The 27,471-nt window shown below is 33.7% G+C and overlaps 2 protein-coding genes across 4 annotated transcripts in view; both read right to left on the minus strand.

Moving 5' to 3' along the window:
* LOC127880500 (pleckstrin homology domain-containing family G member 7-like) overlaps window positions 1-15,263 on the minus strand; it is a 335,878-nt gene extending 320,615 nt beyond the window's left edge. The window contains exon 1 of one of the 3 annotated variants that reach the window (XM_052427798.1): window positions 14,208-15,261. In XM_052427798.1, coding sequence (XP_052283758.1) covers window positions 14,208-15,174 — 967 coding nt within the window. In that variant the 5' untranslated portion in view covers window positions 15,175-15,261. Of the gene's footprint in view, window positions 1-14,207 lie in introns of all 3 variants that reach the window. The other 2 variants (XM_052427796.1, XM_052427799.1) reach the window with 2 other exon arrangements.
* The window catches only part of LOC127880509 (uncharacterized), a 207,025-nt gene that overhangs the window by 115,848 nt on the left and 63,706 nt on the right, over window positions 1-27,471 (minus strand). The window lies entirely within an intron of this gene.

Raw genomic sequence — 27,471 nt, forward strand, 5'->3', positions numbered from 1 at the left:
TAGATAATTGCACCCAGGCCACCAAAGGTAGCAATTTTAGATAATTAATTATTTTAAATGGAAATGAAAGGCGAAGGTCACAGATTCAAATGTCAATATTTGGTGATCTTTTTCAAGATATGATAATAATTTTTATCTCTTTTTTCATTCAGTTTTTCATTTTTAATTAAACCTAAATACATAACTAACTGTCTTTACAATCAAACATATTGATAACTAGATAACTAAGGAAGTTTAGTAAGCAAAGAATTGAATTCGTACAAGCGATAAAGAAAACATAGTAAGTGACATATCTAAGGTTACGTTTTCCTAAAGAAATGCATATAACCCCTTTTCCCACACCGGTATATATTAATCAAGTGGCAATAACAGATCAAATAAGCTGTAAATATGCCACATTGAACATTTTTTCATACCCTCAAAACCCATTTTATACAGCAAACAAAAAGAAAAATTGGAAATTGTTAAAATAGCATGGAAAAAAATCCACAGAATAAAAAATGTTTCATTTCATGTGTCAAATTCAACCAACTGTGTAAATAATCTTTTATATAAGTCATGTTAAACCATTCAGAAAATACTTTATCAAAGTGCAGTTGATTAAAAAATAATAATAATTAATTAGCAAAAGTTTCCATATCATACATGCCATAATTTTTTTGGTCAATGCGGGACATTCCATTAAAAATTGTCGGGACATTTGACCAAAAAGCGGGACACCTAAAACGATCTATCATTCCACCTTTACTGGTAAAGTACTAACAAAAACTATTGATACTTTTATTCAAGACATAAAACATCTGACATGAAGCATGGAATCTAAAACAAAACAATAACAGTTTTATAAAATAATACAATAGCAAACAACGAGGATAATATTCATCTTTTTAGCGTACAAAATCTAGAACATTACGACAACAATACTCATTATATTAATTTCAATGGCAAACATAAACGCAGGGGAGGCTATCCAGTACACTGAAAGTATGGGTTACAGTAAACTATCTACCGAACAGTTACATCAGTTACACACGGAATGCGCGGCCGTACACATTTCCGAGGTAGGTTTTTGGTGGAAGCAAACCGTCTATGTTTTCATTTTAACTCTCAACAACGCCTCAACCGTTTTATGGTCCAGTTTTTCTCTTTCTTCTTTCTGAATATTTTTCTCTAATGTTAATAATCATATTTTGTTTTCTTCTTATATACACAGATTAAACTGAATTGTGAATTGTCAGGCGCTGTATTGGGGTTGTGTCAAACTGTCATGAATAACAACACGTTGTTTTTTTAAGCATGTATCAATGCGCAGTTTGTTACTTGTCAATTGTCGCGGCTTAATTGGAGTAGGGTCAAACTGTCATGCATAGCACCTCGTTGTTTTTAGCTTAATTGGAGTAGGGTCAAACTGTCATGCATAGCACCTCATTGTTTTTATTACAATTACACCCAATTACACTAGACAGGATGGGTATCACTTATTGGACTTTTTGTTGCGATTTTGGTATATTGCACTATTGGATTATCCCGCTATTTATGAACTAAACATTGAATGTAAAAGACTCATTAATGACGTAGAGTTAATTTCACAAAACAATTGTTTTGTAAACCGTTTCAAACAAATACGAAAATAAACACATTTTCAACATTTTTTTCATTATAATACAACTATCGATAGCAATAAGCGACCACTATCTTGAAGACCACCATGGTGTGAATGCCTGATGAAATCAATAATAAGCCGATAAATCGCTGATAAGGTGTCATAAACAACACTGGTACACACGATAAGTAGAATCGGATTGTTAATTGGGAAAATAAAGGGATTAGCGGGGGGTAAGTTATAGCGAAACAGAGCTTGAATAGCGAATTTTATTGGGAACCTAAAGACCTTACATCGTTTTTTACGAATGTCGGGACAAATCGTCTCATATCGGGACGGCGGGACAAAGGGCTCAAAAGCGGGACTGTCCCGCCGAGATCGGGACGTATGGCATGTATGTTCCATATAAATACAATACAAACACATATCACAATGTACTTTCTCTTTTTTTTTTGCAACAAATTTGCTCAATATTTTTAGAGTCGATGCTCAAGAACATCTGAAACATTTTATGCTCTCCACATCCTTGTGTCAAATCTCGATAACAACATAACCAATGAACTGGACAGGGTCACAATTTTAAACACCAATCATTATTTAACCTAATTCTATGGTTTTGCCCCACAGATGGTGTAAAACAGGATTCGTGATATACCACAAACACTTCATGGACAGTCCATATGTCCATCAGTAAAGGTTTCCCTCCACAATAAAATGGCAAAATGTCTCATGGTGGGCATTAACAAGGTCATAATAGCCAATTTCAGAGATGAAATTAAGTTTATACCATGACAATACAAATTGAGACATTCATTCAAGCAAGGCAAATAAAATCATCTGTACATATAAGCATTCTGACAAAGTTTCTTGAAGATTGAGCAAAAAATGTGGCCCCTCCAATAGTGACAACAAGCCAAAATATGATTTTGGATGATGCACACAGCACAGTTGCCAACGCCAGACATAGGATGATCAGAAAAGCTCATATTGAGATTCTAACAAGAGCTGTGTTTGTGAAAACAATGGCCCCACCCATATATTTGACCTTTGACCTTGAATGACTTTTAACCTTGAAGGATGACCTTGACCTTTCACCACTCAAAATGTGCAGCTCCATGAGATACACATGCATGCTAAATATCAAGTTGCTATCTTCAATATTTGATCTTTGACCTTGAAGGATGACCTCGACCTTTCACCACTTAAAATGTGCAGCTCCATGAGATACACACACATGCCAAATACATTTGTATCAAGTTGCTATCTTCAATATTGCAAAAGTTAAAGTTTTGGGATAGACACACACATACAATGACAGACAGACACACACATAAAATGCCAGACAGACACACACATACAATGACAGACAGACACACAGGTCAAAAACAATATACCCCCGATCATTTGATCTGGGAACTGTAGCCTGTTGTGCATAGAATGCAATATATTTAAATTTACAAATATAAATTCTTTACTAAGTTGGTGGTCATAGTAAAACATAATAACAAAAGTAGTTTAATTGCTACAAATTGCTGTTTGTTAAACAGTACATTAAAGTGTTGATTTAGCATGACCTAAAAGAAAAAATAGAGCTTTAATACTGGCTAATTTATGTGAATGTGAATCATGTTGCAAGTCATCACTGAAGCATTTCTTTATTAACGCCTGAGCACAATGTTAGCATTTTGTGGTCCAAGTTGAGCTAATTAAAAGATACCTGGAACACCTGTATTATATAGTTATAAAAACCTATATATTTGTATACCTGCTAATTCTTTACAGCGTAAAGAGGGACTTGCATTGCCTGTCATGAGTTTGTCCTCCATCCACAGCTGCAACGAATTTCTCTGATGCTGATGCAGACGTCTTTTATAATCAGTGAAGTGCACTCTACTGTTTTCCATCCTCTGGTTCCTCTCTGTGTTTTCTCTGACATCACCTGAGGGTGGGGTTGCTTCAGAATTGTAAACTTTTGGTAAATTGTCCTCACTTTGGGTTAAATCAGAATTGTAAACATTTGGTAAATTGTCCTCACTTTGGGTTAAATCTTTTGCAAGATTTGATGATCTGCTTCCATATTGATGTAAATCATTGTAGATCCTATCATACAACACATGCTTGTCGCTCTGGTTTATCTGTGGGCTCTCATGGCCTCTCATTCTGGCCACATTCAGTGGAATACTGTATCTGTATTTAAGTGGCTCGTAATCCCCGGTTTCTGATCTTTTCATCATAATGATCACAAAATTTATTACTACCAAATGGACATGTTAATCCACTTTGTATAATTAGTTTTAGTAAACTTTATTTTTCTGTTGACAACTTATTACTTCTTTCCGCAAAGTTCAGCTGATAAAAGTGATTGTTTTAATATTTTCTTTACTGTATTTTAAAACATTAAAGGAAACAGTTTTATTTCATCTGGATTATTAAATAAAAAATGCATACAAGTTCGCGGTAAAATCAATTAAAATACATGTTTATATAATGCAGTTGGATAATTTACTTAAAATTTATCAAAACTAACAAATACAACATATGAAACTGCAAATAAAGCATTTTTGAAAAACACAGTTTATTCAAAGATTAATGTCGTATTCCAACTTACAGTGTTTATAATATTATTACTCTTCTTAAGTCAACACAAGAACGGAATAAACTCTGAAGTATACATGCTCAATGCCTTGGCAAGATTAAACTCTGATGTTCTTGTGTCAAAATGCAGATCAGGACAATATACTCTGGATGCTGGAATTCCCTAACTGGATACAAATGTCAATTAAATGTAAACCAAATTGTATTAAACATCCATAAATTATCTCACTTGCAAATCCAGTAGAGGAATACAATTAACCAACTTCCATTTGTAAACTTTTTTAAAGTTATGATTGCCACAGCACTGATGCTTCAGTTGCCGAACGGCACTTAAATTCTGAGTTATAAAAATAAAAGACATTCCTAGTTTGCCCTGCTGATAATTAACACAGTGAATCAAAGAACACAGATAACCATTATGTGACACTCTTCAAAGTTCCCTCTGATACCACCATGCTTAAAGCAATAAAATTTGATAATAAACAAAATTGATGTTTACCATATTTGGAAATGGATGCGATAAACAGGAAGCACACTTTTGTTGCATTGGAATGAAGGGATTGTATTTCTTCCCAAACTTCATACACAAATATGGTCCAGAATTCCATTAAGAACACTCACAATTCATTAAAGTTCTACATCCAATAAATTCTGTCTCCTAAGTGGATCACTGAATGAGGAAAACATTAGGTTTGAAGACTTCTTTCCCCCCAAAAAAGTGGAAAAATCTTTTTATCAATCTGATAATAAATTGCACGACATTCTTGTTATTTTACCTCTAATTCTTGAAGCACGCAACTATAGATCCCCAATAATTACATACTAAACTCATAAATCACAACCTATAAGGTATTATTTAACTCTCACCACTAAGTACCACCTGTAAAAACTGAAGGTTGAGCAAATTTGAACAATATCAGACCCTTTTCATTGAAATAAAACAACACTAAAATCCGATTCAACTCTGGATTTAAATTAGTTTAACATGTACCTGTCAAAGGGATAAGCACATAGGCCACAAAAACTAGCAATTTTAGATAGTTATTTTAAATGGAACTGAAAGGCAAAATTGGTCACATATTTCAAATGTCAATATTTGGTGATCATTTTTAAGATATGACAATAATTTGTACCTTGTAATTAAATCCAAATGTGTCACTTACTGTCTATGACAATCAACCAAATCTTTAATCAGATAACTAAGAAAGCGAAGTATGAAAAGATTTGAATTCCTAAAAGCGATAACGAATATATAGTAAGCTTTTAGTGGTATATAGATGGTAGATTCACTTAAAAAATGCTTATTTCCACGTTTCACACATATATTAATCTGAAAGCAAAGTAGATCAAATAAGTTCTCAATATGCCCCTCTAAGAACGTTTTTCATAACCCCAAAACCCATTATTCAGCAAATAAAAAGTAATATGAAACTGTTAAATAGCATGAAAACAACAAACTAAATGTTTAATTTCAAGTGTCAGATGAAACTATAATTAATGTTTTATATAAGGCATGTATAATACTATTAAGTAAATACTTGAACAAAGTGCAGTTGTTTAACCCAAAATTCTTTTTTCCCCAAAAAGGAAAAGTTTTCATTAACAGAACAATACAAATACATATGAAAATGTACTTTTTCTTGGTGCTGTGCAACTAATTTGCTCTACATTTTTAAGAGTCACTTCTTAAGAACATCTTAACATTTAAATGGTCTGTTTGTGTCATTTTTACAGTTCGTGTTTTTCACATCCTTGTGTCAAATCTAGCGAATAACAACAACATAATTGCAGTGCAGGACAGGATAACAAACGTACACAACCATTCATTATTTATATGTACAGTAGACTCTGCCAATACCGGACTCTCTGAATACCGGAATTCCGGACGGTTGGGCCAGTCCCGTATTTTCTCCTTCTATTTCTTTGTTAAAAAATGTTGAATAAACCGAACTCTCTGAAAACCGGAAACCAGACGGGTATCTCCGTAAATTTGGTCATTTTCGACGTAAAATACCGGACGGTCTAAATTCTCAAGATGCCCGAGGCGTGAAAATAACAATACCTGGTCAGCACAGCGAGTGCGGTGTCACACATTTTGCTCGTGCAATTAGCGATAATCGGATTAAACATACCATAAAGGTGTCAAGTCATTACCGCGCTATGGGAGTCCGATTAAGTAATGTAAAACAAACTGTGAATGTCTATAATAGACGTGCGGTAACACCAAAAAGTGATTGACTTGATCGTTTTATTAATTATTTATTATCACCTATGATAAACAATTTAATTAAAAAATTAATGCATGCCGTTGCAACGATCACTTTCTTGTGATCTTCTCGGGTATTTTAAAAGATCTTATAGCCATGTTTTTAACGCTGAAATGGTTGTTTGTTTGTTTGTCAGATAAACTGTTAGAAATATGACTGTTAAATATCCATCCATCTGTATGCAAATTCATTCATTGCAGTTTACTAATTTCGAATGGTTTTTTTTGTGCTTTTAATCGATTAAAAACACTTTTTTTAAGAATGCAATTAACATCATCAGTACCTGCGTACAGTTATCACATGGTACATGTAAATGTATATGGTTTGTTTTATTTTTATGTGATTCTGTACACAATGCATACCATGTATATTTCGGCAATATTTACTCTTGGTAAACCGGAACTCTCTGAAAACCGGACAATCAGGCCGGTCCTGAGACCGCCCGGTTTACAGACAGTCTACTGTATTGGTTAGAGCAAACCATAATCAAAGCCCTCCAGGGTGTTAAACGGTATTCATGGTGTAAACTTAGCACTTCATAAGCACTCCTTATCCAGTGGTAAAGGTTTGATGTCTACAATAAAATGGCAACATGTCTCATGGTGGGCATAAACAAGGTAATAATAGCCAATTTCAGAGATGAAATTAAGTGTTCACCATGGCGATGCCAATTGGGTCATTCATACTGACCAATTTCACTCAAGGAAAAATCTGGGGCACATCAAATGATGTGTCTAGATAAGCATTCTGATTAAGTTTCATCAATATTAAGCAAAAAATGGTGGCATCTTGAGTGAAAACAAGCCAAAATAGCACAATGGCATTTTTAACATTGGACATAGAGCTATCATACTTTGCGCTGATATATCAGCTATGAATTGAGACTTGAAAAAGCTTAAGATAATGCTGGCAGTTGTGGGTAACTGTACCCTTAGGTGCATAGAATGGAACATTTTTAAAATTACAAATGTAAATTCTGTCAAAGTTGGTGGTCAAAGTAAAAAATAAACAAGAGATGTGTGTGTCAGAAACACAATGACCCCTACGGTGCCGCTTTGATACATGGTTTTTGACCTTTGTCCTTAAAGGATGATCTTGACCTTGACCTTTTACCACTCAAAATGTGCAGTTTCATGAGATACACATGCATGCCAAATATCAAGATGCTATGTGAAGAGACATAGAAGTTATGAGCATTTTTCGAAACCTAAATGCGAAACCTAAATGCAAAGTGTGACGGAAGGACAGACGAACGGATGGTCCAATCACTTTAGCCCTCCTTCGGGCGCATAAAAAAGCAAAGATTGTTGAATTTTTTGTTACAACACACTGTTTGATAGTAACTATGTATTACACTTGATGTTAAATAATCAAAGCGCTGACAGGGTTGAAAGCCTGTTGGCTAGATTCAGGGAAGTTTCTGCTGAAGTAAATGTTCAAGGAACAGTTGACCATACATGCCATAAATTTTCAGACCAATTCCCGAACATTGAGCTCAATTTTCCAGGATATTTGCCGATTTTCCGGGACATGTATACATATAGCGATATATATAGACATAATGCATTTTTGGTACGCATTTTTTTCACATCGTAAATTGCCAAGTTTGAAAGCCTAAGTTTGAAAGCCTATCTGAAATACACTAGATCTATTTATGTCAAATTAAACATTACTCAACTTGCGTAAAACACTTGCTCAATTAACCGTTAACTCCTACTCCGTTCTCTGTAAAGCTGGGTTCCCACTGCCGATCAGATCAACTCGATCAAGCCCGTCCAAGCCATCGGGTACTGGTCTGGTTCGGTCGGCATGAGTGATCGGGGGCGGTCGGGTAGGTCGGCATTGGTCGGGCTCCCTACCCGAAATTTTTTGACATGTCAAAAAATATCGAGTAGCAGTCGAGTAGGAAATGGATCGAGAAGCGCTCGGGAAGTGGTCTTGTATTAGTCAAGTATAAGATCGAGTTGATCGTGAAGCAATCGAGTGGGGATCGGATTGACATCTTTTACACGATCTGTACCCGATCCGCTCGACCTCTACCCGAGTAATTTTAGATTGCAACACGATCCACTTGACCTCTATTCGAGTTGATGTACAGATTTACTAGACTGCTACCCTACGGCTACTCAACCGTACACGACCATGTCCCGATTGCTATTCGACAAGAGGTCGAGAAGAAGTCGCGTATACCCGTTTTAGTCGAGCTTGGTCGGGTTTGGTCGGGAAATTTCAATGATCGGGATGATCGAGTTGATCGGATCGGCAGTGGGAACCCACCTGAAAAGATTCGAAGGCGGAGCTATGCATGTGCTATTATTTAATTGTACGATTGCCATTGAGGAACAAACACATGATTGGTAAGGCATGTTGATTGCTAGACTGCTAGACAAACGAAGCCAAATTTTTTCGGCCAGAAATTTGTCGCTTTATGGCTTCAGTCAGGTAGCGGCTTTCCTTTGATGACGTCAAACTGTCAATTCACACAGAGTGCAAATTTTAGGAAGACTATAACTGATTCTTTGTTTACAATTCCAGAAAAAAAACACTTGCTAACATTGAACTGTGGATTAAATTATCAAAATAAAGCAAAAGTGAAGTTGAAAAATATTATTAAATTAATTCGTGTCAGTTCAAATAAGACGTTTTGCAAACATAACCTGCTTTTAATTTTTCACTCAACAATGTTGGACTTCAGATGTGTGAACAACTCCTTTGCCCTTACGCAGAGGGAAATTATAACGTAGTATATTAAAGCCAATTAACAACCACATTAAACAATGCAGCCTTTTTGTTTGACTGCCAACGTGAGACAATCGATATGATAACAGGACCCCTGTTAATTGATCGATTTTGACACATAGCGTAGGTAGGCATTGCCATGGAGACGCTGTGGATTAGTGGGAACACAGATTCGAGGTGCAGTTAAGCCTCAGATAAGGAACATGTATATATGGATTTTGTAAAATCTGGGACATTTGACAGATTTCCATGACTGCGGCACATGTTCTTTATTTCTTGGACAATCCCGGACAATCTGGGACGTATGGCATGTATGCGGTTGACTAATTAAAATCTAAATGGGTATCAAAAAGAAAATTTTTCATTTAATGATAAATACAAATAAATGAAAAAAGAAGTGATGCTATAGCAATACATGCTATATCAATCCAAAAATCAGAAACACTTATCATGGCAGCTTGGTTATTTGCGACCAAGTACCGTAAATGCCCAGATGTAAATGTCATTTCTGATTGGTTTATTAATGCTATGTTTTAATTTGGAGCAAATATAGTTCCCTTCAGATCTGTCCGTAGTTTGTTTATTGAAATCAAAAAGTGAATGTTTCTCATAACTATTACGGGCCCCTTCGAGATTTTGTACTAAGTGGTAATTAACATTATCATTACATCATCATTTTTTATGAGAATGAACAACATTTTCATTTAAACAGAAGGGAACAAGTTGTTGCTATTGTTGTTGTTTTTGTTATATTTACAGACCACATTACTTACGCAAAATATTACAGTCTAACCTGCCAATAAAGACCACTCGAGGCATGTGGTCTTTGTGGTTTTTGTTAACAGATGGTCTTTATTCACAGGATCGATTGAAACTTTGCAAAAATGCTACTAGAGTAGGAGTTTAGCAGGTACCTTATATATGTATGTGCTCTATTATTAAATTTTTGAATACTAATGCATGTATAATGTAACAAGAGCTCCGGGCTTCGTAAACAAAAGCCCTCCCCTAATACGGCCTTGACACAGGATTTTTTGCAACAAAACTGACCATAAGATTTAATCTTATCATTTAAGTGTGACGTAGCCAGTTAAATAAGTTTTTAGTTGACACAGCATTATGCACTTCTGTTAAATCATCATTATAGTAAATGGATTGAGAATATTATAGTATAATAACTAGGGGTCATCTAGTATCGAGCCAATCGGTCAATTCGTTGAAGAATTATTTATCAGATATGATTTTCACACTTATTGTGAAAGTGACCTTGACCTTTGACCTAGTGACCCAAATTTCAATAGGGGTCATCTACTGTTTAGGGCCAATGCACATGGGATTCAAGCCAATCTGTGAATGAGTTATTGATCATAACGATTTTACACTTAGTGTGACAGTGACCTTGAATTTCAATGGAGGCCCTCTACTCTCCAACGCCAAAAACCATAGAAAGTATCAAGCAAATCGGTCCCTCCATTCACAAGTTATTGATCGGAAACAATTTTCACTCTTAGTGTGACAGTGATCTTGACCTTTGACCTTGTGACCCCAATTTAAATAGGGGTCATCTACTGGCAAAGGCCAATGCACATGGGAAGTATCTAGCCAATTGGTCAACCTGTTCACAAGTTATTGATCAGAAATGAATAAGTCCACCGATAGACCGACATCCAGCAAACAATATACCCCCTCTTCTTCAAAGCGGGGCATAATAAAGGATTGAAAACAATTTCCTTTTGTCTATTATTTATTTGCCTAACATACTTATCACCTTAACACGGTCTTCCAATGTCAAGAACTAACACAGCTATAATGGTTAACTGACAATTTATTTATCTATAACCTATTCATGTCTTATCACAGAGAAATTTATAAAGGAATGAATATCACAATGTTTATATGTAATTCGCATTGTAATTGTTACAAAACTGTAAATTGTAGTAAGCTCCAAACTTTTTGTGATATTTCCGGCAATTAGTATGGCAATAAGTACATTTATCGCGAGCCACTAAAATAAAAAGGCAACTTCTTACACTTTCAACAAACTGTCAAATTCATTTTTTTTAAAGCAGGAAGCTTCAAATTAGCGATGTGTGTTAAATATACAAACAAGAAACCGTCGGAGACGGGTGATGCTCCCCAAAGTTTTTTTTTGTCACAATATTGCACTATATATTCAGATAAAAGAAAACGTCTTGAGGGGCATAACTTCGGACAAAATAATACGATGGATGGTTTAGCAACTTAAAAATTTCATTTTTAAGGGCCATAACTCTCTAAATAAATCATCTAACCAGAACCCACAAATAACATGCGCATCTCCTCAAGGTAGTTAAGCTTCCCAGAAAGCTTCATTGAATTCCAGTCAGTTGTTGGGGAGAAATAGCCCGGACAATAATTGCACTATATGTACAGTTTATAGAAAATTTCAAAGGGCCATAACTCTGTGAAAAATCATCCGACCATAACCAGCTGATAATATTCACATCTCCTGTTCATAGTGAAGCTTCGACCCATAAAGTTTCATTGAATTCCCGTAATAAGTTGCTGAGAAATAGCTTGGACAAGAATTGCACTATATTTACAATGGAAAATTTCAAAGGGCCATAAATCTGTGAAAAATCATCCGACGAGAACCGGCTGATAATAAGCACATCTCCTCTTGGTAGTGAAGCTTCCCATAAAGTTTCATTGAATTCCAGTCATTAGTTGCTGAGAAATAGCCCAGACAAGAATTGCACTATATGTACAATGGAAAATTTCAAAGGGCCATAACTCTGTGAAAAATCATCCGATGAGAACCGGCTGATAATCGTTGCAGATAAAAATAAAAATTAAACTTCACCCCCTCTTTTGCGGTCCCAAATCAAAAGGTAAATGTTACAAAAGTTAACAATATTACAGCCTTAAAAAAATCGCCAGTCTTCTGCAAGAAGCAAGATAATAACTTATCCGTTAAAACTATTTTAGTAATGTATACTATTAATAAATACATTGAATACTATGTTATTGTAACATCAAACACGATGAGATTCACCTTCAAGTTGTTAAAAAAACATAACTAAGTATGCCTAAAATGTTAGGAACAGATTTATTGGATTGATGGCATCCAGAGCTCCAGATAAGATGCGTATCTGCGTATTTACGCAATGAAAAATTAACAAAAACACATTAAAAATCTGCCCAGCACGTAACATTACGCAATACAATTGGTACGTAATTTTAATTGACTAAAGTGCGTAACCAGTTACACCAATAATCCAGTAGATTTTTTAGTATAAGTAAGAATCAAAAGTTAGTCGATCAAAATAAGCGTGTAATAAAAAATGGCACCAATCATGTTTGTGGATAAAAAAAGGGACGTTTAAGCGACCAGCGGCTCTTGCGGAAATATTTTAAAGAGAGTCTGTTCATATCATCATTTTAAATTGATCATGTTTGTATTTATTAATATTAATAACAAATCATATCATTTCTAGATTAAACATGCCATGTATTATAAATGTCAGTTTTCTATGGAAATGGAAAATAACCCTCAATATTCCTAAATACCCTTTATGGCTAAAACAAAGGAGTAAAATACACTTTAATAATAAAACCAGGGGGTAAAATACCCTTAGACTAAATTTTTTTCTGGAGCTCTGATGGCATCTATAAAACAAGTCGTTCAATTTGATCATTTGATTTAAATCTCGTTCCCATAAATGTTTTTAAGGGAAATGTTCTCAGATTTTCACATAATTTCAAATGTCATTGAATATGCAAACAAATCGATAATGTTTTTAATAGTCGTAACTAATTTTAACAGAAAGAAAAAGATTGAACTAAAAAAGCCTGCAGTCACCAGAGGATTCATACCCAAACATTCTATTATGTAAAGTTGGAAAACAACATTAATTCTAGAATGGACTGTTTCAGCTTCATTTGCTTGGTTTTTACCATGCAAATGTCACTGGTCATAAAAACAACAATTAAAGCCATAAATTATAGAGTTATCAATTAGAAATAGATGGACCATTACTCATGCACCGCATGGGCAAATCCCCTTTGCTCATGCACCATATGGGCAAACCCCCTTTGCTCATGCACTGTATGGGTAAACTCTCTTTGCTCATAAACATACGGCGCATGAGCAAAGGGGTTTTGCCCATGCGGTGTATAAGCAAAGGGAGCTTGCCCATACGGTGCTGAAACAGTCCATTCTAGAATTAATGTTGTATTCCAACTTTACATAATAGACTGTTCCCATGTCCTCCTGCAGTGTAAGCAGATGCCCTACCACTGCGCCACGCAGATTTTCATGTAAAGCAGCGAATCATAACAGTCCCCACGATATAATGTAAGTCAATGTCGGCAACTGCGAATTGTTCACTTCAATAAATGTCAATTACTTACCTAATAGATAATCTTTCAATTTCAATCAGTGTATAAAACAGTTATGAAAAATATTAACTTCATCTTTTCAATAAATACACTACGGACAGATTGGTAGGGCACTATTTTTTACAAATGAAAATAGACCCTTACATACACGTTCAGCCAAAAAAAAGTAACACCAGACACTAAAAATACCATGTGACTGCGAGACGTGTTTCTGATTTTTGACTCCAATAGTCTGGTGGCATACTGCCAAAAGACTAAAAGCAATTACAGTACATAAAAGTGTTGAATATTTAGCACTTAAAGGAACAAATAAAGCTGCAATATAATATAAAGTAGTGAAACTCCAGCTGCTGGAGCAGTATTGCATTCTCATTATATACAATTAGTTGGTCCTTTATTTAAGGCAAGTGACCAATTGCCAAAACAGTACGAAACAGCAGATTTAGAAAAATAAATCTGGGTTCACCGCCTTGGAACTGTCAATTCAAAGCATTATAAGCAATATAAGTATGTGAATGTGAATTTAGTGGCCAGTCATCACCGAAGCATTTCTTTATTTTTCTTATCGCCTCATAAAAATATAACTGCGTTAAAACATTAATAAGGACTTTCTGTATACTCACCGTCATTCTTTTCTTGACCATGTTCATGTCTGCCGTGAACACCAAAGCCATCCACTGCATCAAAGTCATCTGCGATGCCGGACCTTACGCCATCGTTTGAATCCATTCTCTGACGTCTCGATTGGAAGTAGTTCAGAAACTCATGTATGACATCTTCCAAAGTTACCGCAGTGGTTTTATCAATGTAATTGACTGCACCATGTTCATTTGCATTATTCACACCAGATAATTCACTCAATAAATTTGCATCGTCACCTGTATTTCTGGTTTTAATCAATTCATCGTACTGATAACAAAATGATGTTTTTTTGGTACCTTGACTTCTGGTTTCTACTGGTATGCAAGGATTAGAATTTTGCCCAATGTCATCACTGATGCAGTTCTGTACATCTGCATCCAGCTGTTTGCTTATAATAACACCTGTATCTTTTATTGCAATTAAATTTTCCTTTTGTCTCTTTCCACTCGAACACAAATTTTCACACGTATTCTCTGCAGATTTCAAGTGTGACCCTTGGTCATTCGATGTATATTCTGATGAAGGGCACTTTAATTCATTTTCAAATTCTTTTAGTTTATGAAAATACTCTCGCCTATTTAACTCTGTACTTAAAACGCTCTCTGTGTCAGAAATGAGGTCCACTTTGAAAAGATCTTTATTCCTTCCTGAAACACGCCCTAAAAACACACTTGCATTCAGGTGACCGTTTCTGGGTAGACTGTCATGATACCTCAAGAAATGGCCTTCACTCTCCATATCTACTGCCATGGTGTTGCCTGGCAATTCTGTGTTTGTATATTTAGGAAAGTCAGAGATTCTTGTCCCTAAGGTCCCAGTAACTTTTGCATCCACCTTTGTTGTGTTACTGCTGTCACATACATGTAGCTGGACATTTTGAAACCTAAATTCTTCAGTTCTTTTAAGCTGATGTTTTTTCTTGACTATGTGTACTTCTGTCATTGTCATCTAATTCTGGCATTGTTAAAGATAACTTCCATCAGAACTTTATACTTGAGTATTGTATGTGGCAGCTATTCTTGTCCATTTTTTATTCTGCAGCAGGTCACGGGACTACGTCAGTTTCCTTTTTCATTTCGGTTCTAAAACATACCAAATGAAAAGTTTCTATCAACCAGATGTCACAAAGGGTTAAAATCTGATATAAAGGATTAATTATGAGTACTCTAAACTTCATTTCCAATAAGATTCAATGTAAAGCAACTTACCATCAAGGCAGCTGTGTTAGTTTAAAATTAAACAAGAGTGCATTTCCCCAGTTTCATGTCCATTTATAGTTAGACCTCTTTAATTACTAACATTCTCTTTCATTATAAACATGTAACCAATAAACATCAGTGCACATATATAATCACAGATAATGCGAGTGTGAAATGAGTCTGAATTTAAATTGCAATCTGCATTCAGACTAAATAGACTTTAGGAACAATAACCCATTGAACTAATTGCCTTTCAGATGGATCTAGATACACTATCAGTTACATTTCTAATTGAATTATCAGCCTTAAATCCGTTTATACCAGCATGCAATTGAATCTAAAGCTTGTTTTAATTCAATGGAAAGAAAAACAAAACACTGATGTGTAAGGTGCAGTTCCAAAAAGTCTGAGTTTACATTATTTCATACTGGTTTCAGTAACACTACCGGTAATTCATATTTGAAGTTGTGTTTATATAGACAATACAATAATGTATGTGAAATGATCAATTAATTATTTTATCACATGTTGGGTTTTTATTATACACATAAATACTTAAAATCAACAAATATTTTGTAAAATATTGCATAAAATAAAGTCAACCCTTAAAAAATCAGTGTTTCTTATAGCAATAGCAAAAATTTCAACGCTTAATGTGGTATGGTTACATAGATTTAACGAGATACAAATTTTCTCAGTTACGTTTTTGCATCACAATATATTCCATGTGAATTTCCCGCGATAATATCCGAACATTTACGAGCAAACGTAAGATGGGCTTCAGGCAGCATCTAGCGTTGAAATTTTGACTATTGCCATAAGAAACACTGAGTTTTTAAGTTTTAACTTTATTTTTCGAAATATTTTACAAAATATTTGTTGATTTTGAGTGTTAATGGGCTTTTAAGCTTTTTCTAACTACAGTTATTTTAAGTGCCATCCCCTCAGAAGGCAAATATAAGCACATGTATGATGCACAAATATATACAAGTCATTAAATGTCAGGAGTTACAACTTATATTCAGTGATTCGAGTATTGCGTGCTATTTTATTTAAGTCTTTTAGATCTATTGTTTAAGATATATTTAATCAAACTTAAATAACCTGTTTTGCAACCAATAATTTTTTTACAGGTGGTAATATATTTTTTTAAAGATATTTCTTGTTAAATGTAAATGTAACTTAAAATATTAAATTAAACTTTGTTTTTAATATAAAGAAAACAATGAAGTTTTAAACATATAGAACTGATGTTTCAAATAGCATAAAACCAACTTAATAAGTTCTTCAAATAAAATTTTATTTCCGTGGGTTTCAATAAATCAGCAGTATACCCAACTTTCTGTAAATGGTTATTATATTGGGATTACCGGTATATTGGTAGACACATAATTGTTAATATGTTGTAAATGTATGTTTGTTTTGACCTTGCCTGATTTCTTCAATAATGTGTTCACAAACATATTTGTACTTACATTATTAGAAATATTTTATGACAAACAGGAATTTACTTATACTTGAAACAGTGTTAAAATTTGTCTTTAAAAGAATTATTGTTTAGATAAGTAATTTCAATAAAATAATCCCCTATTAATTATGTTATTGATACTTAATTCACATAACATTAATCAAGACACCTACATATATATGTGAGATAATATTGATTTAAATAAGAAACTAATATTTATATAATTTACCATTTTGATGAAGTACGCCTACCTTGAGAATAATACATCTCATAAGAAAATTGCAAACAAATGTCATATCACAATAAATAGCTACTTGATTACTCCTTTCCCAACAGCAGATGTTTCCTAATCACTTAAGAATATATCAGCAACAACTATGAGGAAATAGTTTGTAATTGAAGAAATATTGATTTATAACATACAAATTATCCGTATATTGCTCTAGTTCTTTGTATTTCTATCAAAGAAAATAAACACATAAAAATTGTACTTCATAATACAACCTGTTATTCAATAATTCATGTCACAGTCACCAAACACAGAAATTATTACATAAAACTCAGTCAAATTCATAAAACAGTTATAACAAAATTATTTCGTCTTTGTGTCATTGACCATTGATGACTTATTGATTTCACTTAATAAGATATTTAACAATATGTTGCGATGCTTTTGCCATGAGTCTATTGTGGAAAGAGATTTATTGCCAACTTTCTCATAAACTTGCAGTTATGATTTATTATTTCACAGTTTTGTAGGTAATTTGCTATGGTTGAGGAACACCCGTGTGTACAATTGAAAATGATTGTTCATTCTTGCTTTTACTTTTATTTAACCATAAACATCCCTCCTGTTGTTCACAACTGACTTTGGGTTTTGACAATTGTATAAACAAACTTGTACAGTTATTATACACTTTTATGCATAGTTGACCAAGATCGATTTTTATCTAGATTTCTTATGAAAATGTATGCATGGAGAGAATTGAGCTCCAATGGAATTAAGCAAATTTTGTAAATAATATAATGAAAATTTACTGCATTTTTGCCTGTAAACTAATAAGTTGTTCAAACCAAATTGGACCAAAATAAATTTTTGTTTCAGGGATTTTTGTAAGACATGTATGCTAGATGACCTTTATGTCCTCTATATTTGTATATATAGTCAAATCTCTATATTCAGCAGCTTGCCTAATGTTAATGACTTAGTTAGATTAAGTCTGCAAAATCACAATTGGACAAAATAATGCTAATTAAATATTGTCAACAGTTTTACTTGAAAAAAAAACAGTGTTTGGCTGCAAATATTAAGTACTATATAATAAACTTGGATAATACTTTGCAAAATACATTCCATGTCAATAATTAAATGGTTTGATTGTAAGAAACTGATTTTGGTCATTTTTCGGCTTTTGTGAGGCTTTTCAAATACGTCCTGGCATTCAGGTTTATTTGGTACAAAAATGATAAAATAGGTTGAAAAATGCTTGGCAACCTGGTACAACTGAAAGCTTGGAGGTAGAATCAAAGGAGTGTGTCCTTTTGTATCGTTATTTTTTATTTACAATAAATGTTACTTCAATGATCAAGTTTTGTATGTAAAGTGTTACTTGCTTGAAACCCCAGGTTAAGATCATTAAATAAAAATTTAAGTTGACCAATCAACCTCAAAATGGAGAGGCGTCTTCCTAATTGACAGCTAACACCAAAATGGCTTCTTTGCCTATAGATTGCATATAGATTGATGCGATATTCCGGACGATTTTTATGGACCTTTTCACACCATATAACACTTGTAAAAGGGGTTTGTGTCATTTAGGTGTTATACAAATGCAAAAATATACATTTATAGAGAACATCAGCTATTTATAACATTTTTTTTTCGGTACATTAAACACGCTCTCAAACGCTTGCGCGCTTACCGAAATCGAACCTGTTACTGCGTGTAATGGTGGTATTAGAAATAAATTAACACTAATACACCGGTATTTACCCATGTAATTTACAAAAATATTAACGAAACATTTTCCATCATGTATTTGACACGAAATATCGCTTTATAACTGGGATTTCGGTGAAGTTTCACGCGCTTTCTGACGCCGAGTGGCATGTTATTACGTATAAGTGATATTAAATATTAATAAAATTAAACATTGCTTATTGGACATTTATCAATCACTATAATTGAAAGTGCAAAATAACACAATCAGTTTGGTCATTGTCTGATATAAATTAGCGTTGTATGAAGGAAAATTCAGTCAGGCTACTTAATAAAGCTACCAGTATCAGACGCACGGGCGGGTACCGACTTCCCCAAGTTACTGCATTTATTGGTTATATCAGCAATAATAACTCTTATACAATGGCATTTATCGATACATTTTTATTAAAATAGTAACATACAATGGTTTTAAAATGTTTCTTACACACACAAAAACTCGATTTATAACGGTGATTTCGTTAAGTTACGCAAAGTGGGTACCAATATTCTCTATTATTTTACATGCACACGTGATATAATTCATACTAAATAATGCTAAGTTATTGCTTATATGACATTTCCAGTTTTTGAAATAAATTAATGTTCTATAAGGGGGATCTCGGTGCTGGAAATCTTTCTGGATACCTAATGTCAGAGTTACATAATCTCTTTTTACACCGTTTTGCCATATTTCATTTCGGGGTTTTTTTTTAACAAAATAAACGAAACTCGTTAAAAAAAAGAGAACTAGGCATTCGATCTCCAAGTGTGGATAAAAAGCGTTCATTGGTTACACCACATGTCTGCATATGTGTAGATACCGTTATTAAGATAAGATATCACGTGTCACCTTCTAATAACATGTATAATGACAATAAAGTGCATTACTAGTTAGCTATCAGAGTAATAAAACACAGCATGAATTAGGCTTCATGCTGGGTTTTACTTCTCTTAAAGTAATGCAGATGAACCTTGCTTCTATTAATCACCTAGTAACTGACAAAATTATTAAAAACATTAAATATTATGTGATGATCAGATCGATAACATAAACTATTTAAATCTGCTAGTATATTCGATAATAAGATATTGTAATTGTCTTTGACAGTGTTGACGTTCAGTTGTTCGTGGGGACGACCGCTTGCATTTATCCATCTCTTACACTTCTCAAGATCTCTTTTCAGCTTTGGAAACGATATAAATTCAATGCCACCAACTAATCTGTCAGGATATCGATTGTCCGAGTTACATAATCCCCATTGACACCGTTTTACCATTTTGATTCTACGTTTTTTAAAGAGGAAAACAAAAGAAACATGTTGAAATAAAAGTGAACCTAGACATAGCTTGTCTAGGAAATGGCGGATAGTTCATTGCTAACTCGCGCGCCCGATTAATCGATCACTGATTGGTAGATCAATTCTTAGATAAGGATTTGATTGACAGGCGGCGTCATGTCAATTAAGTAACCATTATATACCACTTTATATGGTTGTAGGTAAAAGTGTTCTCGAGATATCGTGCTGAAGCAAATGGTCTAAAGATTGCCCAAATTAATTATAGCCAAGTGACTGAGCAATATACCCATGCTTCTTCAAAGGAGGCATAATTAACTTCAAATGTATTGTTCGATTATTGAGCATATTAATAATGAATGTACTGTTGATTTGCAGTTCAAAGAATGGGGCTTTTTTATGTGTGTCGGTATTTTTTTTAATGCCTTGAATTGCAAGTTTTTAACCATGGGAATGTACAGTTCCATTTTAATACAAGTATAAAATTTAACCCTTTCCCCATCAGAAGCAAAGTGAAAATGGCTTTTGCAACTCGCAGTCTGTTCAGGTTTTATGCTGTTTGCTGCTCATCAGTATCTAAGGGTTGGAAATGAAGCCTTTAAACTTGAATTAAGTAAGAAAGGTATTTAAATAATTGTAACTTTCTTAGTGACTACAAATGCGTCAAAGAAAGAAAAGTTTGTCCCAAGCGGTGGTTGATCAGCGTCCATTGGATCCAAAGGTGACAGCGTAATCCACTCAGCCCTCCTGACTTGAACAATAATAAAGTCACATTTTATGCTTGATTTCAGTGATGCACGTGATGTAAAAGTTCTACTGATTATCAGAATTTGTCCAAATTATTCACTCATTTTGCACTTGTAACACTTTATAATTTTAGCATTTCAAATACTTCATAAGTAGTATTTTGCTCATTGTTTTATAATATTCTTATTTTTTTTTAATCTATGATTTAAAACATTTTGGATATTGTCATTTCAACAATCTGTGAACAAGTCGCTTTAATTTAAATTCATGTGTTCCATTTATTGTATAGCAATACAAATAAAAATTACATAACAAGTATTAAAAGGCCAATTTTCTTACTAATTATAACACTGCAATTAAAAGCCATCATGTAGGTTCACAGCGTTAGATCTGATTGCTATTTTCATTTTTTTTATTTTTAATCCAGATTTTTCAGATTTTGTTATTGTTTCACACAACCTAAGAAACGTTTCAGCGGTAGCAATCTATTAGCCAAACCGATTCAATCCTTTAACAGTGTTGCAAAAATAAACAAGAAATCTCCATAAAACAGAAAATATGCATAGAGATTAATACTCAGAAGGGTATACATTTAATTTAAAAAAAAGGCTTAATGCAGATTCAGCATCAAGTGTCAAAATCTTAAAGGCTGCAAGCCCTCCACTGGTAAATTTTGACTGTAAACTGGTGAGTCATGCTTATGCAGCTCAATAAATATTATTAGAATTCAGACTCTTTGAAATGTAATTTCAATGACTTCTAAAGCACAGTATAATAAGTCCATGCTAATTTGCAGATTTCAAGGTCTTTGCAAAACAGATTTGTAATCTTAAGAAAGATATTACATACTACAGTCAGATCTCATTAATGGATTAGCAAACTCTGTTATTTCACTATCATAATTCCTGATCTTATCATTGTAATTATTCATAACTGTCAGTATTAGCAAATCAACATTAGTAAAGTCATAAAGAAATTTCAATGAAATCGCCAACTAGTTATGGCATGTTTAATAGGGTGAAAGAAATCAGTTAAGGTTAATTAAATTCACCAGTCCTCTGAAAAAATATCATTTCAGGTCATGATATCGTAGTTTACAGGTATTTACTTAAAGGACAAGGTTCACTTAGGGTTAAAAGTGGCGCTATGGGATTTATTCACGAAAATTACCTGAAATAATTATTAAATTTGTGTAGTTTTGAAAAACATTATTAAAATCCTGAAAACATACATGGTATAGTTGCAATGGCAACACATTCAAACACACCCATTGTATCATAATAAGATACTAAAGTTCTCCATTTCAAAAAAATTCTTCGGAATTGACTGCCTATAACTCAAAATCTATAAATAGTAATTATCATGTTGAATATGCATTTTACTCAAAAACATTTTTTATTGCTCTTTATTGACCCTTACATTCAAAGTGAAAATGATGAATTACTTTAGATTTTCAAACAAGGACAAAATGGAATATGAATATAGTTAGCAGGAATATGAACTAATTCTGCTTCTAGTATACATGAGTATTGTCAAGAAGTCAGTGCTATAATATGAGCCTCGCTCTGCGAAAATGGGGTTTAATGCATGTGTTAAAGTGTTGTCCCAGATTAGAAATGACACATTCTGCTTTTATTGTATTTTTTGTTGAAAGGAAATATCTACTACGCAAATATCCAGCTAAGGCAGAAAGTGTCGTCCGAACAGGCTTTTCAGGGAAAACACAACGCACATGCATTAAACAACATTTTCCCAATGCAAAGCTCATATTCACTCCAACTTTGACATAAATATTTAATATCAATAAAATACGGTCAAATACTTATTGTACTTATTTAAAGGGATCTTTCCACGGATTTTGGTATGTATTGAAGTTTGTCAGTTACAGTACACTCCACGCGTTTTCCCCAAAAAACGCGCTCCCTCCGCGGGTTTTTACATGCTAGCGAGTGTTTACGCGGCGTTGAGATGGCGAGGTGAACTCGATAAAACGCTCGGCGTTACGCCGCGTTCGCTAATTCCCGCAGCGTGTATTACTTTAGCCTAGTTGGTAAATGCAGACAATTTCCGTTCTTATCAGTGACCGCCGCGCAATGCCGCGTTAGCAGTGTGCTCATGGTGCTACTGGGCATGCCAAAAAATAAAAACATTGTTATAATTAATTGTTTAAATACTGTAGTACATGTATAAAAAAGATAATTGTGTAGAAAATTAATACGTATAAAAAATTATGTTTTTTAATTCACAGGTACGTCTACAATATGAATGAATATAAGACATTTGACAAATTAATATTTTAATCATAACACATATAACACAAGAATAAATGTTCCGTAAAATTTCCAAATGTGAATAATAATTAGTAGTCCGAAATAACACTACGATTTTTAATGTTAACACGACGTTTACAAATGCTTCCAATATACAGTCATCATGTATATTTCCCGACAAAAGCGCGCAAAAATTATGCTGCAATGTACAAGGTCAAGGTATACTCCTGCAAAGCATGTGTGTATTGATTTTTGATACAAACTTTGTAGTGCAGAGAACATTGAATTTTGTTGATTTCGCTTAAAAGTTTCTTTGGTATTTTTTAACAAAATTATGTCACAAATAAGTTGATATTTCCTCCAAAATAATTTCAAATCGATCACGCTGAATCTTTATCGTTACGGTATTTTAGTAGAGTAATTATTTTAACAGTAATTGTACTGTAAACTGATTAAAGAAGACATCTGGGCGGAACTGGATTTTAAGTGTTTGACGTTATGAAAACACGCAAAGCTTGTCTACTGACCTATTGTGTAGACTGCTGTCTGCGGCGTTTTGACAAAAGGGATTAACATGTGTGAATGTCACTCTGCCGATTTGGTCCATAATTACTGGTAAACATTGTTTTGAATGTCGACGCAACAAGAATACAACTGTGAATATTAAATGCAACTATCAACTCAATAGTTACCACCTTCTTTTAGCAATCAATGGAATAACCTACCTACAAAGAGAAAATCAATGTATTAGCGAGCAGAGAATTGACTTTGTTTCGACAATTAAAACCATTCCTTATGCATTCGTTGAACGTGTTTACTTGAGTAAGTTATGCCTTTAGACAGGAAGCGGCTTTTCTTTGATTACGTCAAACTGTCAATTCACACAGATTTGCGAGATTTTTAGGGTCCTTGGTCATTTGTTTACATGTTCAGTATAGAAAATCACCTGCTAACATGAAAACTTTGGATTAAATTATCAAAATAAAAACAATGTTGCAAACTGTGTTTATATTAATTGGTAAGTATTAGTTAAAAGACGACATTTTGTTTGTCGTAAATCAACGAGTTTTCTATACAACAACAACTACTTCTACAACCACGTCGGGATCAATCTATCTTGGTTTTTTTTATTATTATTAATATTATACTACATGTACATGTATGTACTTGTAATAAATGTAATTTTATTTGAAAATCAGGAAGTCAAACAAAATTAAATTGATCGTTATCTCGTAAAACGCGGAGTTTCCCCCGCGTTGCCAACGCCGAGGGCCGCCGCGTCGGCTTATCAGTTTTGCCGATCGTTAACCGCCGCATCCAAAATCATGCAAACGCCGCGCCTCGCGGGATTTACTACATCTCCCTCCAGGTCAATCCCCGCGGAGTATGGAGGGAAATTGGGGAAAACGCGTGGAGTGTACTGTAATATGCTTAAAATTGATAAATGTAAACATTGGAACTAAATATCTTCAGTAAAAGACAAGAATAAAATTAAAGAAAGAAAAATAGTCCTCCGCAACTGGGCTTGAACTGACTCTGGGAGTAAAAGTCTAGCACCTAAACCACTCTGCCATCAGTGCGCATACCTTTAAGCTTGTATTTTATACAAATTTTCTCCAAATTATTCAATAGTTTCGCGCTTGTGGTGCTTTATAATTTTCAGGTTTTAAAATTTTAAAAGATGCATATAATGGATATTTTATAACATGGTAAATGGTCAGCATTACTGTTTCACCAAAATGTAAAAAGGTCCCTTTAATATTAATAAATAAATAATATACAAAAAAAGCAATTAACCAGTTTGAAGATTGGAGCTTTTTATTATGACAAAATAATTATGGTAAAAAAGCCATAGTGTTTTAACTTCATAATTTGTTGTTAATGTAAATTATTTTAAGCAATACTTCAAATAGTTATGCTATCTCTTAAATGAATCGACTTAAGTATACGTTTCTTTAAGTTAAGTGAACCTAAATTTTCAAATATTTGAAGCTGATGAAAATAAGTCATAAATATATTACCATTATTGTAACAAATGACGAACAATTTAAGGAATCTAATGCAATCACATATATGTTTCATTAAAAAATGTAAATAATACAAATTACGTACAAACCACACTTGTTCAGGCTACAAGACAAGTCTGTATTATGTGTGGTAATTGTACACCAGCATTTGTCTCCCTTGTTTCTAATATAATCTCTTCTTTCAAGTTATTCTTCAACTATTTTATTCTAAATCAACACATAAACGCATTAATTGGTTACCATTTATTTTGAAATTGTTAGAAGCCTAAGGTTGACCAGTCAAAGTTACATATTGTCAGGTGGAGATGTTCAAGGCTGGCACAGGCATAAACTAAAGAGACAAATGAGTCTAGCTCTGGGGACCCAGGGCTTTATGCATCTGCATAAAATTTTGTCCCAGATTAGCCTGTGCAGTCTGCACAGGCTAATCAGGGACGACGCTTTCCTCAAAAACTTGATTTTTGCTACCAAGAGACTTTCTTGAAACGAAAAAATCATAAATGCGGAAAGTGTCATCCCTGATTAGCCTGTGCAGACAGCACAGTCTAATCTGGGACGACACTTTACGTACATTCATTAAACCTCCTTTCCACAGAGCACAGCTCATATATGTAATATATTTATAATTAAATTATACAAAACCCTGACTGGCTGATGACTAAAAACCTGATCCCACTACAGTTATTATTAAACTTCTCTTGCATAATTTTTTTGTATCAAAACTGATATAATAAATTAAATACATCATTAGATTGAATCAAGTAATTTCAAACTATTACATTATTCTGCAGACATCCAAAACATTGTTATAACTTACATCATATAAAAGATCCAGCGTCATTGTTATAACAGATGACATTATTTACAATAAATACCCATGATTTGCAAGGATATGAGTCCACACAGATTTGTATTATTAAAAAAGTAATATGTGATGTAAAGATAACATTCCAATAAGTAGGATGTCCCAGCCTTGAGGTAAAACAGATTCCTCCAATCAAATTACCTTGTCGAACAAACCTCTTCACGGTCAATTATTGTTCTTTACCTACAGATAGCCGTCTCTTAACAAAACTCAATTACTTCCAAATGACACTGCATAACAAATAAAACTAATTAAATTTGTTTTATTACTTTCCACAATGTAGCTTTAACCCCATGTCCATTTATGTTTGTCCAATTAAATCAACATAAAGAACATTTTTATCCAGATGGTTAAAATATTAAATGGGTTAATTTTGATTTTACAGTGTATCTTATAGAAATTATGGTATTAAACGCAAGTTGTTTCAAAACAAAATAACAATGGCCCAGGTGTTCAAAGGTCTGTGAACTAGTGGTTCCGTAAATCAAACTGCATTCACATACAAAATTATTTATGTAATATGTATTATTAATTAAATGAAAATAATAATCTGCATATAACAAAAACTGACATGTCATCTTAAAGGAGTAACATACATTCTACCAATAATGTACAATAGGTGTGTTGCAAAAATGACTTAGAGTAAAAAGAATAACAACAAAATTATAACTGATATAGCATCAACTTTACTGTCTTTTGAAATGTACAGAATTCTAAAGCTCTTCTTTTAGGACATAAACATAAAACAATTTTTCAAGAACACTTTTGAAATGGAAATAATATACTACTCACAATTTGCTAAGGATCACTTTTTATAGTATGTGTAATTTGAAGTTCAACCCTACCTAGATTCAGCCAGCGTCACGCATCAATTATAAGTCAATACATAAAAATAAAATCAAAAACACACATTCTAATATCAAAACCTGCAAAATAATAATTTAAATTAAATTAAATTGAAGATAATGTGAATATAAAAAGTGATCCTTAGCAAATTTTGAGTAGTATATTTATGTGTGTGTGTGTCTGCATTTTGTAAAGTTAGCTACAATTTAATTAAAAAGGCCGGAAGTCGCTCACCTGAGTCATGAAGACACTAAAGATCCATTGTTGTCCATCAACAGAGTGTCAAGTGTGCACCGTCATGCGTACTTTGGCACGGCGCATCCCTCTTCAGCAGTGGTTTACATGCTGAGTGTGCCATGTCCTAGGAGACTTGCTGGCCAAGGATTTATAGTGTCTCCCACCCTTGGTTTTTCTGTCTGAGTGATTGTTCTCATACTTATTAGCCTCGAGAGCTGGCTGATATTCATCTGTCCTCTATCCTTCAACCTGCCCAACTTGGGAAGCTCCGTCTGGAGTTTTAATTCCTGCTGGCATAGCTCTCTTTGTC

The sequence above is a fragment of the Dreissena polymorpha genome, chromosome 5 (genome assembly GCF_020536995.1).
Source record: "Dreissena polymorpha isolate Duluth1 chromosome 5, UMN_Dpol_1.0, whole genome shotgun sequence".
NCBI lineage: Eukaryota > Metazoa > Mollusca > Bivalvia > Myida > Dreissenidae > Dreissena > Dreissena polymorpha.